We start from the raw sequence: 19,834 nt of genomic DNA, 5'->3' as shown, positions 1-19,834 counted from the left end.
TAACTCCCCCTATTACTCAATATAACCCTCCCTATAACACCTCCTATTACTCCATATAACCCTCCCTATAACTCCTCCTATTACTCCATTTAACCCTCCCTATAACTCCCCCTATTACTCCATTTAACCCTCCCTATAACTCCCCCTATTACTCCATATAACCCTCCCTATAACTCCCCCTATTACTCCATATAACCCTCCCTATAACTCCCCCTATTACTCCATATAACTCTCCCTATAACTCCCCCTATTACTCCATATAACCCTCCCTATAACTCCCCCTATTACTCCATATAACCCTCCCTATAACTCCCCCTATTACTCCATATAACCCTCCCTATAACCCCTCCTATTACTCCATATAACCCCTCCTATTACTCCATATAACCCTCCCTATAACTCCTCCTATTACTCAATATAACCCTCTCTATAACCCCTCCTATTACTCCATATAACCCTCCCTATAACTCCCACTATTACTCCATATAACCCTCCCTATAACTCCTCAAATTACTCCATATAACCCTCCCTATAACTCCTTCTTTTACTCCATATAACTCTCCCAATAATTCCTCCTATTACTCCATATTACCCTCCCTATAACTCCCCCTATTACTCCATATAACCCTCCCTAAAACTCATCCTATTACTCCATATACCCCTCCCTATAACTCCCCCTATTACTCAATATAACCCTCCCTATAACACCTCCTATTACTCCATATAACCCTCCCTATAACTCCTCCTATTACTCCATTTAACCCTCCCTATAACTCCCCCTATTACTCCATTTAACCCTCCCTATAACTCCCCCTATTACTCCATATAACCCTCCCTATAACTCCCCCTATTACTCCATATAACCCTCCCTATAACTCCTGTTACTCCATATAACCCTCCCTATAACTCCTCCTATTACTCCATTTAACCCTCCCTATAACTCCCCCTATTACTCCATATAACCCTCCCTATAACTCCTCCTATAACTCCATTTAACCCTCCCTATAACTCCCCCTATTACTCCATTTAACCCTCCCTATAACTCCCCCTATTACTCCATATAACCCTCCCTATAACTCCCCCTATTACTCCATATAACCCTCCCTATAACTCCTGTTACTCCATATAACCCTCCCTATAACTCCTCCTATTACTCCATTTAACCCTCCCTATAACTCCCCCTATTACTCCATATAACCCTCCCTATAACTCCCCCTATTACTCCATATAACCCTCCCTATAACCCCTCCTATTACTCCATATAACCCCTCCTATTACTCCATATAACCCTCCCTATAAAGCTTCCTGTTACTCTGTGAAGCCCATTCTGCCTTGCACGGGGTTGGTGAGCTGACGGCAGGTGTGTAAATGCTGCAGTAGTGAGTGAGGTTTGAGTGGAGCTGTCCCAGTGCTGAAATGAAGTGAAGAGAAACAGCTGTAGATTGAGAGCGGCAGTCAGAGGAGGTGGGTAACAAGTGGAGGGAGGCGACTGAAAAAGGGGGGAGGCAAAATGCAATCCAGACAGGCATGAGAGAGAGCGAAAGAGAGTGAGGGAAGAAGAGAGAGAGGGAAGGAGAGAGAGAGGGGGGAGAGGAGCTGGAGACGCAACAGCTTGAAGGAGAGCAGAGAGAAGGGTGGGTGTTGATGGTTTTCCGCAGATACTGAGACTCCCAAAGACCCTTCCTCACAACAAGCAACAACCCTTACTGGGTGAAAGGACAGACAGACATGTATTGGGGTGTGTGATCTCGTATCAGAGGAAGACAGAAGAGGAGCAGGTGGGAGATCTGTCTGTCTTTATCCATCCCCTGTCTCTCTTAATCCCGGTCTGTCTCTATCCATCACCTGTCTCTCTCTTTGTCTGTCTGTCTCCATCCTTCGCTCCATCCCCTATTCTCTCCCTTTTCTTGATGCCTTCTGCTGATTCTTTCTTCATTCAGGCTGATTACAATAGATTCAGTCTCTCCGTCCCCCTCCCAAACTCTCCCTTCATTCAGCGTTCGTTACACATCTGTCCCTTTATCCGCTTTACGTTCCCCCTCACCCTCCTCCTTCATCTAAATTGTTATAATTGCCTCCACTCCAGGGCTGCCTTCGTCTTTCACAAACAAAACATTGGCTCTTAATTATATAAATGCACTCTGCACTAAGCATTTACCAGAATATCTACGAGAAACACTAAATATACCCTAAATATATCACACAGGTACCCTAAATATATCACACAGGTACCCTAAATATACCACACAGGTACCCTAAATATATCACACAGGTACCCTAAATATAAGCACAGTTACCCTAAATATACCACACAGGTACCCTAAATATATCACACAGGTACTCTAAATATACCACACAGGTACCCTAAATATATCACACAGGTACCCTAAATATAAGCACAGGTACCCTAAATATACCACACAGGTACTCTAAATAAATCACACAGGTACCCTAAATATACCATACAGGTACCCTAACTATATCACACATGTACCTTAAATATATCACACAGGTACACTAAATACATCACACAGGTACCCTAAATAATCATACGGGCACCCTAAATATACCACACAGGTACACTAAATATATCACACAGGCACCCATAATATATCACACAGGTACACTAAATATATCACACAGGTACACTAAATATATCACACACGTACTCAGTATATTCTATATTACACAGACACATGATGTATTCTATATTACACAGGTACATAATGTATTCTACATTACACAAGAACATCGTATATTCTATATTACACAGTTACACAATATATTCTATATTGCACAGGCACATGATGTATTCTATATTACACAGGTACACCGTATGTTCTATATTACACATGTACACCGTGTATTCTATATTACACAGGTACACAATATATTCTATATTGCACAGGCACATTATGTATTCTATATTACACAGGTACACCGTATGTTCTATATTACACATGTACACCGTATGTTCTATATTACACATGTACACCGTATATTCTATATTGCACAGGTACACTATATATTCTATATTACACATGTACACTATATTCTATATTACACAGGTACATAGTGTATTCTATATTACACATGTACATAATATATTCTATATTACACAGGTACATAGTGTATTCCATATTACACATGTACACAATATATTCTATATTACACATGTACACCGTATATTCTATATTACACAGGTACACAATATATTCTATATTACACAGGTAGACCGTGTATTCTATATTACACAGGTACACAATATATTCTATATTACACAGGTAGACAATGTATTTCATATAACACAGGTATACGGTATATTCTATATTACACAGGTACACAATATATTCTTTTATTACACAGGTATATGTTATATTCTCTATTACACAGGTACACAGTATATTCTGTATTACACAGGCACATAGTGTATTCTATATCACACAGGCACATGATGTATTCTATATTACACAGGTATACAGTGTATTTTATTTAACACGGGTAGCCAATGTATTTTATATCACACACGTACTCAGTATATTCTATATTACACAGACACATGATGTATTCTATATTACACAGGTACATAATGTATTCTACATTACACAAGAACATCGTATATTCTATATTACACAGTTACACAATATATTCTATATTGCACAGGCACATGATGTATTCTATATTACACAGGTACACCGTATGTTCTATATTACACATGTACACCGTGTATTCTATATTACACAGGTACACAATATATTCTATATTGCACAGGCACATTATGTATTCTATATTACACAGGTACACCGTATGTTCTATATTACACATGTACACCGTATGTTCTATATTACACATGTACACCGTATATTCTATATTGCACAGGTACACTATATATTCTATATTACACATGTACACTATATTCTATATTACACAGGTACATAGTGTATTCTATATTACACATGTACATAATATATTCTATATTACACAGGTACATAGTGTATTCCATATTACACATGTACACAATATATTCTATATTACACATGTACACCGTATATTCTATATTACACAGGTACACAATATATTCTATATTACACAGGTAGACCGTGTATTCTATATTACACAGGTACACAATATATTCTATATTACACAGGTAGACAATGTATTTCATATAACACAGGTATACGGTATATTCTATATTACACAGGTACACAATATATTCTTTTATTACACAGGTATATGTTATATTCTCTATTACACAGGTACACAGTATATTCTGTATTACACAGGCACATAGTGTATTCTATATCACACAGGCACATGATGTATTCTATATTACACAGGTATACAGTGTATTTTATTTAACACGGGTAGCCAATGTATTTTATATTATACAGGTACACAGTATATTCTATATTACACAGGTAGACGGTATTCTGTATTGCACTCTCATGTTGTCACTCAACCTAGCTCATTGTGTCTTACAGGCACTCTCACTCACAATCTCTCTCTGTCTCTCCCTGGCACTCTTACTCTGTCTCTCCCTGGCGCTCTCACTCTGTCTCTCAATCTATCTCTGTCTCTTCCTGGCGCTCTCACTCTGTCTCTCAATCTATCTCGGTCTCTCCCTGGCACTCTCACTCTGTCTCTCCCTGGCACTCTCACTCTGTCTTTCAATCTAACTCTGTCTCTCCCTGGCACTCTCACTCTGTCTCTCCCTGGCACTCTCACTCTGTCTTTCAATCTATCTCTGTCTCTCCCTGGCACTCTCACTCTGTCTCTCCCTGGCACTCTCACTCTGTCTTTCAATCTATCTCTGTCTCTCCCTGGCGCTCTCACTCTGTCTCTCCCTGGCAATCTCACTGTCTCTCAATCTATCTATGTCTCTCCCTGGCACTGTCACTCTGTCTCTCAATCTATGTATGTCTCTCCCTGGCACTCTCACTCTGTCTCTCAATCTATCTCTGTCTCTCCCTGGCACTCTCACTCTGTCTCTCAGTCTATCTCTGTCTCTCCCTGGCACTCTCACTGTCTCTCAATCTATATCTGCCTCTTCCTTGCACTCTCACTCTGTCTCTCAATCTATCTCTGTCTGGCAATCTCACTGTCTCTCAATCTATATCTGCCTCTTCCTTGCACTTTCACTCTGTCTCTTAATCTATCTCTGTCTCTGCCTGGCACTCTCACGCTGTCACTCCATCTATCACTGTTTCTCCTTGGCACTCACATACTGTCTCTCACTTCTCTCTCTCTCTCTTCCTAGCGTTCTTACCCTCTCTCCACCTGTGAGTCTGTCCTATGTACTCAGTTCATACCGTCTCTCCATTAACCGCTGTCTTTCCCGTCACACCTTCTCTCTTCATCACTTTCTTGCTCTCTCTCTTCAGATTTCTCCCTCTCTTCCCCATTCTTGCTGTTTTTCTCCTCTTTCTTTCCCCCAATCCCTCTCCTTTCTCTCTCTCTCCCTTCAATCTTTCCTTCTCTCCGTCTCTTTCCTTCTGACTGATCATGTCCTCTCTTAATGTCCTACAAACTAGATTTGTATCTGGAGACGATTCTGAAATGTTAGAGCCAGGGTTGGTACGGCCACCAGGGTGAGATTCCCTTCCCAATATCATGTTGCCGTCCGACCCCCGAAGCCAGTTTACCGCTTCCTTAATTAATTCCTACTATCCTGTCCACGAGTGTAATGAAGAGCGCGTGCCATGTACGCAGAATCCCATTGGAAAGAGTTATGGCTCTCACTGAAGCAGTTAATTAAGACACATATTCCACCAGCTAGAACGGTCTCTGGCAGGAAGAGGTTAATTAGCTGTCAATGCCCAATGGGATGGGTTTCCCGGATGGAGGATGCTGAGTTGGTTTCTCTGTGCTGATGGATACAGAGATAGGCAGCCCAGCAGAGATGGTGCCAGGAGTTAATGTACTGATTAGATCCAAAACAGGAACTGGGAAGCACTGTCCAGAGAATTGCAAATTTTAGACAAAAATAACCAAGCTGGAAAAATTGCAAAATTGGAGATTTTTTACCAGCACATTTTGGGGGGTTCTCAAATTTGCAGTTTCATTTAAAATGCTCAAGGTTCACACGATTATTCAATAAACTTTTCAAATCTCAGGGAACTTCCAGAAAAGATGAATAGATGTGATATTCTGTACACGAAGCGTATGTTTTTCGTAGCACGTGAGTGTAGAATGATGTCAGATAGAGGTTAATACAGTGTGGAGGATGCACGCTGGTCCTCGTAGTGCTCACTATTTGAACAAACATGGCATTAACTATCACACTCACAGAGATGCTGTTAAAAGTATAATTGATACAACTTCCTAAAGAAGTCAGTTTTCAATGTTTTTTTTTGGAGGAGTGGAGACTGGATGAAAGTCTAACAGAGAGGGGAAGGGAGGTCCACATGAACTGTGCAGCCCTAGAAAAGTCATGAAGGTGGGCATCAGAGGTGTGAGTGCGAACCGAGAATAGACGCAGGTCTTCGTCAGAGTGGAACACACTGTGTATTAGTGAGGATGTGTTTGAAGTGGCTGGGACAGGATTTAACGATTGGCTGGGCATGAGGGGTGAAGGAGAGGTTGGAGTAAAAGAAAATACCTGCTCAGCAAGCCTGTGAGGTAGAGCTGATAGTGCCATTGACTTGGAGGGAGAGACGCAAGTTGTAGTGAATGAAGGAGGAAAGACGAGACATCTGTACTGGAGAGAATGAATTTGAGAAAAAGAGCAGCCATCCCATTAGAAATAGCTGAGAGGCAGTCAGAGACACGAGTCAAGAGGGACGGAGATCCGGAGAACATAGATAGATCTGAGTGTTATCAGCATGGGGTGCGCTGGGTGTGGCCAGGGACCCCCAGTAAAGCCAGGGTCAGACTGAACACCCTATTGCTGTCAGGCACAAATTAATGCAGCCGGGGCTAGGTTAATGCAGCCGGGGTCAGACACTACGTGCAAGCAGACCAACACACACACATATTCATTCACACACACTCACATTATACTTGGGGGAGGCAACTCAGCAATGAGGAATCCTGCGTGGAATGTCTGTGAGTGAGTGTTCAGTTATGTTTTATATTCTTTAGTTTGAGGAATGAAAAAAAAAATGTCCTTCATTGTTTGCCTTCAATAATCCAGGAGTTAACCCTAATAAAATGTGCTGTGCATGAATATGGTCATCAGTATGAAAGTGATAGCCAATGGAACAGCTTAGTTTACCATGAGAGGCAGGACCTTGGGAAGCGACGACAGAGAGACTCTGGAGGAGAGAACGGGCCAGAAATGCAGACGCTGTAATTGCACTGGGAGAGGCAGGGGGAGAACCAGAAAACAACAGAGTCGTGTAGGCTAACATTATGGAGAGTGAGACCCTAGGATTGTGCAGCAGTGGAACATTCTCCATATTTACACAACTCTATCTCCATACCACTATTTGATAGGGATAGGGCATTAGTTAGATGGGGAGTTTGGGTCAAATGGAAGCTTTAAGGCAGCACGAATGACCAGAGTAGTTGGAGATTGAATACTGTAGCAAAAGCCAAAACAAGAGAAGGGGACGAAGTATGATGTGAGGGAGTAGGATCGAGGGAACAGGTGGTGGGACAGGAGGACAGAAGAAGATTATTTTTGGGGAGTGAGTTTTAGTCACCTTAGGATAGAAGAGGACATGGGTCTGAGGGGAGTTTGAGAAGGAGACAGTGGTGAGATCTCTTTCCCTGATCGCGTCAATCTTCTCAGTGAAGTGATCTGTGAGGTCTGGAGTGGTCAGGTTATAGGAGGGGGAATGGGGATGGGGAAAACCAGAGTGTTGTAAATGTGAACAAGGTGTCTGCGTTCTCGGGAGAGTGTTTATAGTGGAGCTATATTGACACTCCACAGAGATAGAGCATATTTGGAGGTATCTTGGCTAGCTTAGTATGCAGAGGTTGTAACTGAGATCAATTGCAATAGTGAAATGTAGAAGTTGCCATGCTTTCTAGTCTAGAGGAAAGGTCAGGATTACAAAGGGAGATTGCAGAACTCAGGCAGGTGAGGTGTGAGATTGGTAAATTTCCTGCAAGGTAAACAGTGTGTTTTACGTAAGGTATAAGGTCCATTGATATCACAGGTCAGTAGACGATGGTCCGTCGGAGGATAATGAATGGTGGAGAATTTAAGGATGGGACACAGGGTAGTGCAGATGAGGTCTAGAGTGTTGCTAGATATGTAAGTTGATGAATGAGTCTATCTTTATACACAGTTTTGTTCTAACACTACCTGCAGCATGTATGTCTGTCTCTGTACACTGACCTTCTCTACACATCGGCCTCCTTGACGGCTTTCTGGATAAACTGATTGTTTGATATGTAAATTAATATGTAAATTAAGATCTAATTGCTAAACAAAGACCTGCTAAACCTGCTAAAGATCTAATGCTAAACAAAGACCTGCTTTAATTAACCCCAGATATCTGTGGATTCACCCTGAGAACCTACCTGTTCCCCCTGAGAATCTGCCCATTCACTTTGAGAATCGACCCACTCACCTGAAGAATCTGCCCTTTTAACCTAAGAATCTGCCCATTTACTTTGAGAATCTACCCATTCACCCGGAGAATCTGCCCATTCACTTTGAGAATCTGCTCCTTTATCCTTAGAATCTGCCCATTCACTTTGAGAATCTACCCATTCACCCCCGGAGAATCTGCTCCTTTATCCTGATAATCTGCCCATTCACTTAGAGAATCTACCCACTCACCCGGAGAATCTGCTCCTTTATCCTGAGAATCTGCCCTTTATCCTGAGAATCTGCCCATTCACTTTGTGAAGCTACCCATTCACCTGAAGAATCTGCTCTTTTATAATGAGAATCTGCCTATTCACTTTGAGAAGCTACCCATTCACCCGTTCCCCCTTTGAATCGGGCCCTTTATTCCGTGAACCTTATCACCCTGATAATCTTCCCCTTTATCCTGGGAATCTGCCCATTCACCCTGAGAATCTGCTCTTTTATCCTGAGAATCTGCCCATTCACTTTGAGAATCAAACCATTCACCTGGAGAATCTTCCCTTTTATCCTGAGAATCTGCCCATTCACTTTGAGAATCTACCCATTCACCCATTCCCTCTTTGAATCTGGCCCTTTATTCTGGGAATCTGCCCATTCACCCTGGGAATCTGCCCATTAACCCTGAGAATTTTCCCCTTTATCCTGAGAATTTGCCCATTCACCATAAGAATCTGCCCATTCACCATAAGAATCTGGACATTCACTCTTAGAACCTGCCTATTCACCCTAAGAATTTGCCCCTTTATCCTGAGAATCTGCCCATTCACCCTGAGAGACTGCTCAGTGTTGTATATTTCTATTTGTAGGTTTGTAAATATTCTTTGTAATAATAATATATTAATATACATTCATTATCCTCTCCCTTTCAGGGTTTTTGTAGTATACTTTACAGCGTACATTTGTAAGTGTTCTCTCACCCTGTCTCCCTCCTTATTCACACATGCCTGTGCCCTTTAGTGACATAAACCAAGTGTGAGAATTGAGGCGGCTGTCAGAGGGATGACAATCTTACAAACATGGCTGGTACGAGTAATGAATGGGATATAATAGAAAGACAATTCACTAAGCAGTGATATGTTGAAGAGATACAGCTTGGACATCAGTTTATATATATATATATATAAAGCACCAACCTATTCCACAGCGCAGTACAAAACTTAGATCATTTGAAGTATACAGGTGAGACGATACCAACCAAAAGAGCTCACAATCTAAAGGAATCATAACTAGAAGAGTAGTCAGTGGAGGAAAGAATGAATTTATATTTTGGGGCTAGGCTGGGCACTGCATTAGAGTTAATATCATTGAATAGGTGTGTGCCAGGCTGGACATAGCATTAGAGTTAATATTGTTAAATAGGTGTGTGCTAGGCTGGGCATATTATTAGAGTTAGTATAATTCAATAGATGTGTGCCAGGCTGGGCACGGTATTAGAGTTAATATCGTTAGGTGTGTGCTAGGCTGGGCATGGTATTAGAGTAAGTATCATTGAATAGATGTGTGTCAGGCTGGGCACGGTATTAGAGTTAGTATCGTTGAATAGATGTGTGCCAGGCTGGGCATGGCATTAGAGTTAATATAATTGAATAGATGTGTACTAGGCTGGGCACGGGATTATAGTTAGTATCATTAGATAGGTGTGTGCCAGGCTGGGCACGGTATTAGAGTTAGTATCATTGAATAGATGCGTGCCAGGCTTGGCACGATATTAGAGTAAGTATAGTTAGATATGTGTGTGCCATGCTGGGCACAGTATTAGTGTTAGTATTGTTAGATAGATGTGTGCCAGGCTGGGCACGGTATTAGAGTTGAGTTTGTATTCTTAGATAGGTGTGTGCAAGGCTGGGCACGGTATTAGCGTTAAGATCTTTTGATAGGTGTGTGCCGGGCTGGGTATGGTATTAGAGTTAGTATTGTTAGATAGGTGTGTTCCAGGCTGGGCATGGTATTAGAGTTAGTAACGTTAGATAAGTGTGTGCCAGGTTGGGCACGGTATTAGAGTTAGTATCGTTAGATAGGTGTGTGCCAGGTTGGGCACGGTATTAGAGTTAGTATAGTTAGATGGGTGCGTGCCATGCTGGGCACGGTATTAGAGTTAGTATCGTTAGATAGGTGTGTGCCAGGCTGGGCACGATATAAGAATTAGTATCGTTAGAGAGGTGTGTGCCAGGCGGGGCACGGTATTAAAGTTAGTATGGTTAGATATGTGTGTGCCAGGCTGGGCATGGTATTAGAGTTAGTATCATTGAATAGATGCGTGCCAGGCTTGGCACGATATTAGAGTTAGTATAGTTAGATAGGTGTGTGCCATGCTGGGCACGGTATTAGTGTTAGTATTGTTAGATAGATGTGTGCCAGGCTGGGCACGGTATTAGAGTTGAGTTTGTATCGTTAGATAGGTGTGTGCAAGGCTGGGCACGGTATTAGAGTTAGTATCGTTAGATAGGTGTGTGCCAGGTTGGGCACGGTATTAGAGTTAGTATAGTTAGATGGGTGCGTGCCATGCTGGGCACGGTATTAGAGTTAGTATCGTTAGATAGGTGTGTGCCAGGCTGGGCACGGTATAAGAATTAGTATCGTTAGAGAGGTGTGTGCCAGGCTGGGCACGGTATTAAAGTTAGTATGGTTAGATATGTGTGTGCCAGGCTGGGCATGATATTAGAGTTAGTATTGTTAGATAGGTGTGTGCCAGGCTAGGCATTGTATTAGAGTTAATATCATTTGATAGGTGTGTGCCAGGTTGGGCATGGTATTAGAGTTAATATCATTTGATAGGTGTGTGCTAGGCTGGGCATATTATTAGAGTTAGTATCATTCAATAGATGTGTGCCAGGCTGGGCACGGTATTAGAGTTAATATCGTTAGATAGGTGTGTGCTAGGCTGGGCATGGTATTAGAGTAAGTATCATTGAATAGATGTGTGTCAGGCTGGGCACAGTATTAGAGTTAGTATCATTAGATAGGTGTGTGCCAGGCTGGGGACGGTATTAGAGTTAGTATCGTTGAATAGATGTGTGCCAGGCTGGGCATGGCATTAGAGTTAATATAATTGAATAGATGTGTACCAGGCTGGGCACGGCATTAGAGTTAGTATCATTAGATAGGTGTGTGCCAGGCTGGGCATGGTATTAGAGTTAGTATCATTGAATAGATGCGTGCCAGGCTTGGCACGGTATTAGAGTTAGTATCGTTAGATAGGCCTGTGCCATGCTGGGCATGGTATTAGTGTTAGTATTGTTAGACAGATGTGTGCCAGGCTGGGCACGGTAAAGGAGTTGAGTTTGTATCGTTAGATAGGTGTGTGCCAGACTGGGCACGGTAATAGCGTTAAGATCTTTTGATAGGTGTGTGCCGGGATGGGCATGGTATCAGAGTTAGTATTGTTAGATAGGTGTGTGCCAGGCTGGGCACGGTATTAGCGTTAGATAGGTGTGTGCCAGGCTGGGCACGGTATTAGCGTTAGTATCGTTAGGTGTGTGCCAGGCTGGGCACGGTATAATAATTAGTATCGATAGAGAGGGGTGTGCAAGGCTGGGCACAGTATTAAAGTTAGTATCGTTAGATAGGTGTGTGCCAGGCTGGGCATGGTATTAGAGTTAGTATTGTTAGATAGGTGTGTGCCAGGCTGGGCATGGTATTAGAGTTAATATAATTTGATAGGTGTGTGCCAGGCTGGGCATGGCATTAGACTTAATATAGTTAATAGATGTGTGGCAGGCTGAACACGGTATCAGATTTAATATCGTTAGATATGTGTGTGAGGCTGGGCATGTCATTAGAGTTAGTATAGTGAAATAAATGTGTACCAGGCTGGGCATGTGATTAGAGTTAATATTGTTAAATAGATGTGTGCCAGGCTCGGCATGGCGTTACGGTTAATATTGTTAAGATAGATTTGTGCCACACAGAGAATGACACTGTTTGCACATCTCGGTAACTCACCCACTAGAATTGCTCTGCAGTACTGTTTCTGTCTAGCAGTCAATGTGTTAAGGCACAATATACTGTGCTTTATATAGCACATTCATGCTATATTTGTATTAAATAAAGAACACTAGATGGGAGCAGAGCCAAGGAGAGCGATTGGACCCCTAGTTATAGCACGGAGGGGAGGGGCTGTCGCTCTGCCTGATCTCTATGTAATAAAGTCACGTGAAAACGAGTCTCCAAGACAACACTAAATCTCCAAAAATAAACATGAATCGAATAGTCTGCAAGTCTTTGCAAAATGAAAGAAGATGCGCATACAAACTAGGGATTCCAATTTCTCAGTATTGTTAGTATGGAAAGACCCTCCTCATCCTGTAGAGAATAGTGACACTAAATGCCCCAACATTTGGGAGAGAAAAGATTCTATAAGATCACAGAAAACCCCACCCCCCTCATATTGGAAAAAGGAGATAATAAAGCCCCCCTCCATGTTGGAGATAGGGGATACTAAATCTTGGAGATAGAAGATACAAATCGTAGAGCTAGGGGATACTACATTTTGTAGATAGAGGATCCCCTCCATCGTGGAGAAGAGATAGGGGGTAAAAAGCCCCACATTTCAGAGATAGTGGATAGTAAAGGAGATTGGGATACTAAAGGGCCCCATCGATCCAAAATTATTATTATTATTATTATTATTATTATATTATTTATAGAGCGCCGTCAAATTCCGCAGCGCTTTACAATGGGTGGACGAACAGACATGTAGTTGTAACCAGACAAGTTGGACACCCAGGAACAGAGGGGTTGAGGGCCCTGCTCAATGAGCTTACATGTTAGAGGGAGTGGGGTATAGTGACACAGTAACAGAGGGGTTGAGGGCCCTGTTCAATGAGCTTACATGCTAGAGGGAGTGGGGTAAAATGACACAAAAGGTAAGGATAGCATTAGACTAGTGACAGTTGCAGAAGAGGAAAATGTTGCAGAAGAGGAAAATGACAGTTGCAGAAGAAGAAAAGAGGAAAATGACAGTTGCAGAAGAAGAAAATGTTAGTTTTGGAATCACATGCATAGTTACAAAATATTTCATAGCTTTCCAATCTCTTAGTTCTGTGCCATTATGAATTTTCCGTGAGTAGTTGGTTTCACCTTTTCACCGTTCCTACCGGTTCCAGCAGCCGGTGTCTTACTCCCACGTCCTGTTCAGCGCAGAAGACATTCTCAAGTGTCTCCAGAGCTTTGCCTCTCTGAATTAGCAGCTGATCTCCAGCTCTGCATCTTCATTTTCTCCAGCAATGGCCTCCTGACGATTCCTTTGATGTATCCATAAGCTTATTTCATGTCTGTCTTCCCTCCCACAAATCGCGCACAGAGGTCCTACAAGTCCTGTCCCAAAAGACCTTTAATGCAAAATTCTGCTCTGTTTTCCCTCTATCCCATGTTTCTCAGGTTTAATTATAGTCTCTCTCGTTTTTTTTTTTTAAAGTGAGTTTAGGTGATTCTTTTTCCCTGTGAACTTATTGTATATATTTCCATATAAATACCAAGAATCTGTGACTTGCCGCATTAATTAACGTGTAGTCTGTTAGGAAGACTGCTGATAGATCCCTTAAATTAGCCAAAACAATTATAAATAAATAGATGTATTACAATATCTCTATAGCTTAAAAAGTGAGGACTACTTAATTGATGATGATAGCACAGCATTATGGGAAATGTAGTCATCAGCTTTTGTTAGTGGTGGAACTAAAGTAGAGGACCAGGTGCAGGGCCGGTGCAAGGATTTCTGCCGCCCTAGGCAAAGATCCATTTTACCGCCCCTTCATGTCACACACTCACTGACAAACACACACACCTGACACACATACACTCACTCACTGACACATATACACACACACAGAAACTCACTGATAGACATACACTCACTCACTGACACACACAGAAACTCAATGACAGACATTCACTCACTGACACACACACACAGACATTCACTCACTGACAGACATACACTCACACAGACACTCACTGACAGACACACACACTCACTGACAGACATGCACTCACACACTCACTGACAGACATACACTCACTCACTGACAGACATATACTCACTCACTTACAGACACACACAGACACTTACTGACAGACAAATGAGAAATGGAGTGACTGCAGGGGAAGGGATTGGGGAGAGTGAAATGGAGGGGCTGAGGGGAGAAAGACATGGAGGGGAGGGGGAAGAGAATAATTGAGGAGTTGCAGGGGAAGGGGGAGAGAAATGGAGGGTCTGCAGGGGAAGAGGGGGGAAAAATGTAGGGGCTCCAGGGGAAGGGGGGGAAGAGAAAAAAATGAGGGTGCAGGGGAAGGCAGGGAAGGGGAGAGAGAAATGGAGGAGCTGCAGGGGAGGGGGGAGAGAGAGAAATGGAGAGAATGCAGGTGAAGGGAGGGGAGAGAGAGAGACATTTGGGGGGCTCTAGGGGAGGAGGGAGATAAAAAATTGAGGAGCTGCAGGGCGGGGGGGGGGAGGAGAGAAATGGAGTGGCTGGAGTGGGGAATGAGACATGGGTGAAATGAGACAAATGGAGGGGAATAAGACACATGGAGGGCTGGGTTGGAGGGAATGGGACACATAGGGGAAATGAGACCCATGGAGGGGCTGGGAGGAATGTACACATGGGAATGAGACACATCGAGGGGCTGGGGAGAAAAATAATGAGACACATCGAGAGGCCCCATGGCAATTTTGCACCGGGGCCTTGGGGTTTCTAGTTACGGCTCTGCTTCTGACTCTCCCATACAGCCCCCCACTCATACACCCGCTGACTCTCCCATATAGGCCCCCACTAATATATCCCATGACTCTCTCTCCCTCATATTCCCATAATTTCCATAAAACCCCTTATTCATATACCCTCTGACTCTCCCATATAGGGCCTCCCATATTCTCCAGTACAACCTGTCCTTATGGGTTTCATAAAGCCTGATGATCTTATGTAGCTGGCTATGTTAGTGTGCCAGGTTGACAAACATGGGTGGCCCTGGGGAGCCCTCAGTCTAACGGCATGAAACCTGCTCTGAGCCGCACCTGGCCAGATTCCTGTACGTCTCCGGCTGTTGTGGAGGGAGCTCTCCCAGGGGCCCTTGATGTATAAATAGGGCAGACGCTCAGTCTATACCTGTTTGACATCTCTCCTGAGACAAGATCAGACACTATGTTACTACGAGTGAGACAGGAGGAAAGGGATGACAGTAGCTTAAATGTAATCAGAGATCATGTCCACAATTTAAAGAGTGGAACTAGCGTTATTACAAATACAGGTTGGGTTGTAACCCTTTCCTGTCTCATTGGCTGTTTCCTCCTCTGATAGTGAAGGAATTCAAATGTATTTATTTGGAGAGCAGGGAGTTTGGCTAATTATAATTCAAATGTAATATTTTGAGTGCTGCAGTGAATGCTGCTCCATCAGTTAATTAAGTAACTCTGCGTGGCTGTACAAATCTGAGACAAAAAATATACATAATATTAGATGACTTACCTACATTTTTCAAGAGGTCAGTAGATTTGATTAACTATGTCTACTTTCTCCTTTTCCCAAAGGCTTCATAGTACCCTTTTGTGACAATCTGACCATCACTAAGGACAGAACCATCCAGAAGATTCCAACAACATGGCGGATATCATAAAAATTACAGTCCTGGTTGCCCTTGCTGTGGTGGTTTCAGCTTCCACAGAGGAGTCGGGAAATAGATCTTGTGGAGCAGTTCAGCCGAGTAAATGTGAACCAGGCATCCTACTTCCAGTCTGGCATCCTCACAACCCATCGACAGGAGACAAAGTTGCCCGGGCGGTGGTGTACTTTGTTGCCATGCTTTACCTCTTTCTGGGAGTGTCAATAATCGCTGACCGTTTCATGGCTTCCATTGAAGTCATCACTTCGCAGGAGAAGGAGATAACGCTCACCAAACCTAATGGAGAAACCAGTGTGGCTACTGTAAGAATATGGAATGAGACTGTCTCCAACCTGACACTGATGGCCCTGGGATCTTCTGCTCCTGAGATCCTTCTTTCAGTTATTGAGGTGTGCGGTCACAATTTCCAAGCTGGGGAACTTGGTCCAGGAACAATTGTAGGTTCTGCTGCATTTAACATGTTCGTCATCATTGCCATATGTGTATACGTCATACCAAATGGCGAGTCACGGAAGATCAAACATCCAAGAGTGTTTTTCGTAACAGCGACATGGAGCATTTTTGCCTATATTTGGCTCTATCTGATTCTTGCTGTAATATCCCCAAGCCGTGTACAAGTGTGGGAAGGACTGGTAACCCTCTTGTTCTTCCCAGCATGTGTGCTCTTTGCTTGGGTTGCAGACAAGCGACTTCTCTTCTACAAATATGTTTACAAGAGATACCGAGCAGACCATCGAAGAGGGATCATCATCGAGACGGAGGGTGAGTTTCCCAAAAGCATTGAGATGGATGGTAAATTGGGGGCTGCAGCAGTGGTCACAGGAGAGACCAAGGATGTTTCAGTGCAGGATAGTGAAGCAGCGGCTGCCGAAGCCAAAGAACTAGATGAGAGTCGCAAGGAAGTAATCCGTATCCTGAAAGAATTAAAGCAGAAATATCCAGAACGAGAGCTGGATCAACTTGTAGACATGGCCAACTACTATGCCCTGTTGCACCAGCAAAAGAGTAGGGCATTCTATCGGATACAAGCTACACGTATGATGATTGGGGCAGGTAATGTACTCAAGAAACACGCAGCTGAACACAGCAAAAAGCCGACAAATCTGCAGGAAGTGGCAGCTGATCCAGGAGAAGAAAATACCAGCAAGATTTTTTTCCAGCCTTGCAACTATCAGTGTTTGGAGAATTGTGGTATGGTGACACTCAATGTTGCTTGTCATGGAGGAGATGGTACAAGCACTTTCTATGTAGACTACAAAACGGAAGATGGGTCTGCGAATGCAGGTTCAGACTATGAGTACAGCGAAGGAACACTGATCTTCAAGCCAGGGGAGACACAGAAGGAGCTAAAGATTGGGATTATTGATGATGATATCTTTGAGGAAGATGAACATTTCTTTGTGCGACTGATGAACTTAAGGGTGGGAGATGCTGAAGGAATGTTTGAGCCAGATGGAGAGGGTAATCCGAAGGCACGTCTGGTGTCTCCACTCATTGCAACTGTGACCATCCTAGACGATGACCATGCTGGGATATTTACATTTGAGGAGAAGCTGGTCCATGTCAGTGAAAGTGTGGGAGTCCTGGAGGTTCGAGTGGTGAGAAACTCGGGGGCGAGAGGAACTGTGGTCATACCATATCGGACAATGGAGGAAACGGCCAGGGGAGGAGGAATTGACTATGAAGATGCATATGGAGAACTGGAGTTCCTTAACGATGAAACGGTGTAAGTACAGACTTCCTGCCATGTGTTATTGTGACTCATGTACTCATCACCCCAAACCCCATAACAGTTCTGCAATGGCAGACTTAAGAGACATGTAAAGCCAGAAAGGTTAATTTATTTATGTATTTATGGCATTTAAAAAGCGCAACATAGTCTACAGCGCTATACAGTTAGGGTAGAACATACAATATGAACAGGCCAATACAAAGGGTAAAGAAGGTCCTGCCCGTGAGCTAGGATCCAGCCATTGAAGCTCTTTTATAAAAGTGCTTAGATAGACAACATGTGAGCTTACAATCTAAAGGATAATATTGGGATTTGAGACAAGAGATAGCAGGAGAATATTTGGAGACAGCCTAAGGAAATTGACGGAGAGGTTTAAGAAAGAGATATAACTACAAACAATGCACATATATCGTGCAGGTTTCTGATGTGGGCAAATACTGCAGTCACTTAGATTCAGTAATAAGGAGCCCACGGTTATCTTGCGAGAGAGGCTAAATGTGCTATAAGAGAACATAATTCACTCTATCAATATTTACAAAATGCAATCAGGATGTGCTAGAAGTACAGAAAATAAGGTCCATCTAAGCATACTCTTGTGCAAGACTACAGAGCACACCGGTCTTTCAAAATGTCCTCAGTTTATCGATTTAAGTGGTTATAACACACAAGTGGGGCCTTCTAATGAGCAAGCTTTTAAAGTAAATGTATATGGCCAAAGTGGCTCCCACATGTTGTGATGCAAGATTGGCTTGTGCTTGCTTGTTCTCTCTGCCCTTTATACCACACCAACGGCCTCATGCTGACTTCACCCACTACCTCACGCTGACCCTATGCATGCTGACATCTATAAGGAGGTTTGCATGGAGTGCAGGAGAAATGGGATTATGTAAAAGTCGCACTACTGAAGGCAACAGAAAATTGCATTAGGCTTGTCAGTAAGAGCAAACAAGTGAAGAAACCACTGTGGTACACCGCAGAAGTGGACAAAATAGTAAAAAAAAAAACGTTAGCATTTAGTAATTATAAAAAAGAAAACAGGTTAAGAAAGATAGACAAATCTATAGGATTAGGCAGAAAGAGGCTAAGCAAGTTATAAGAACCTCCAAAGCACACACAGAAAAGAGAATACACCAGTCAATACAATAGGGGGATAAAACATTTTTTCGATACATAAATGAGAAAAGGAATGTAAAACAAGGATTAGTTAGATTAACAACAAAAGAAGGAAGGTATGTATAAGAGGATAAAGGTCTGGCTGACTGCCTCAATGAATATTTTTGTTCAGTATTTACAGATGATACTGAAGGAAAGGGAACTCAATAATGAAATAATATTGTTTGCAGCAAGTCATAACAGCAAAATGGTGCACTACTAAGTCTAAAACATGCTTGCCATGAAGGGGTTGAATAATTTTAAAAGTGGAGACGTCATTATAAGTTACATTTTCAGTTGAATTTGGGGAAACCACTTGAAGCATTCCTTGTTTTGAGCTATTTCAATTGCTTTTATTTGATTTGTTCATTGTAAACGGTCTGTAAAATTTGACAATGACCCTGATTTTTAATGGGGGTGGAATAACTTTGATTACAACTGTATAGTGGAATAGGCTGGAATATCACAGTTCCCCACTGTACGCTCAGATAAAGGCTGCAGGACTGCTGGATGTTGTAAATTCAGCCGAAGCTCCTAGCTGTGTTTCGGAGACGTTGATAAACCTGTCAGGAGGAGACACATTGCAATCTGCCGCCCACCTTTTTCCCTGAATCAAAAGAGAGGTTTTAGCACATTTTAATCATCCAAGAAAGGGCTCAGGAGGAGTGTTTCTGTGTGAGTGGGCGGAGGGGTGACCGGCTCAATATTTATTGGCACATAGGCCGTACAGAGAGCAAGTAATACGCATGTCCAATACAGAATTACCAGGTCAAATACCTCTCATCTTCTAA

At 42.7% G+C, this 19,834-nt stretch overlaps 1 protein-coding gene across 1 annotated transcript in view; it reads left to right on the top strand.

The window, feature by feature from the left end:
• The first annotated feature begins 1,313 nt into the window (after positions 1 to 1,313).
• Positions 1,314 to 19,834, top strand: part of SLC8A2 (solute carrier family 8 member A2) — a 98,618-nt gene continuing 80,097 nt past the window's right edge. Inside the window, exons 1-2 of the mRNA XM_063431277.1 lie at positions 1,314 to 1,778; positions 16,068 to 17,885. Of these exons, the coding sequence (XP_063287347.1) occupies positions 16,138 to 17,885 (1,748 nt within the window). The 5' untranslated portion in view covers positions 1,314 to 1,778; positions 16,068 to 16,137. The remainder of the gene's footprint in view (positions 1,779 to 16,067; positions 17,886 to 19,834) is intronic.

This window comes from Pelobates fuscus, chromosome 9, assembly GCF_036172605.1.
Source record: "Pelobates fuscus isolate aPelFus1 chromosome 9, aPelFus1.pri, whole genome shotgun sequence".
Classification (NCBI taxonomy): domain Eukaryota; kingdom Metazoa; phylum Chordata; class Amphibia; order Anura; family Pelobatidae; genus Pelobates; species Pelobates fuscus.
The sequence above is the reverse complement of the archived record's forward strand: the minus strand, read 5'-3'. Positions and strand labels throughout refer to the sequence as shown.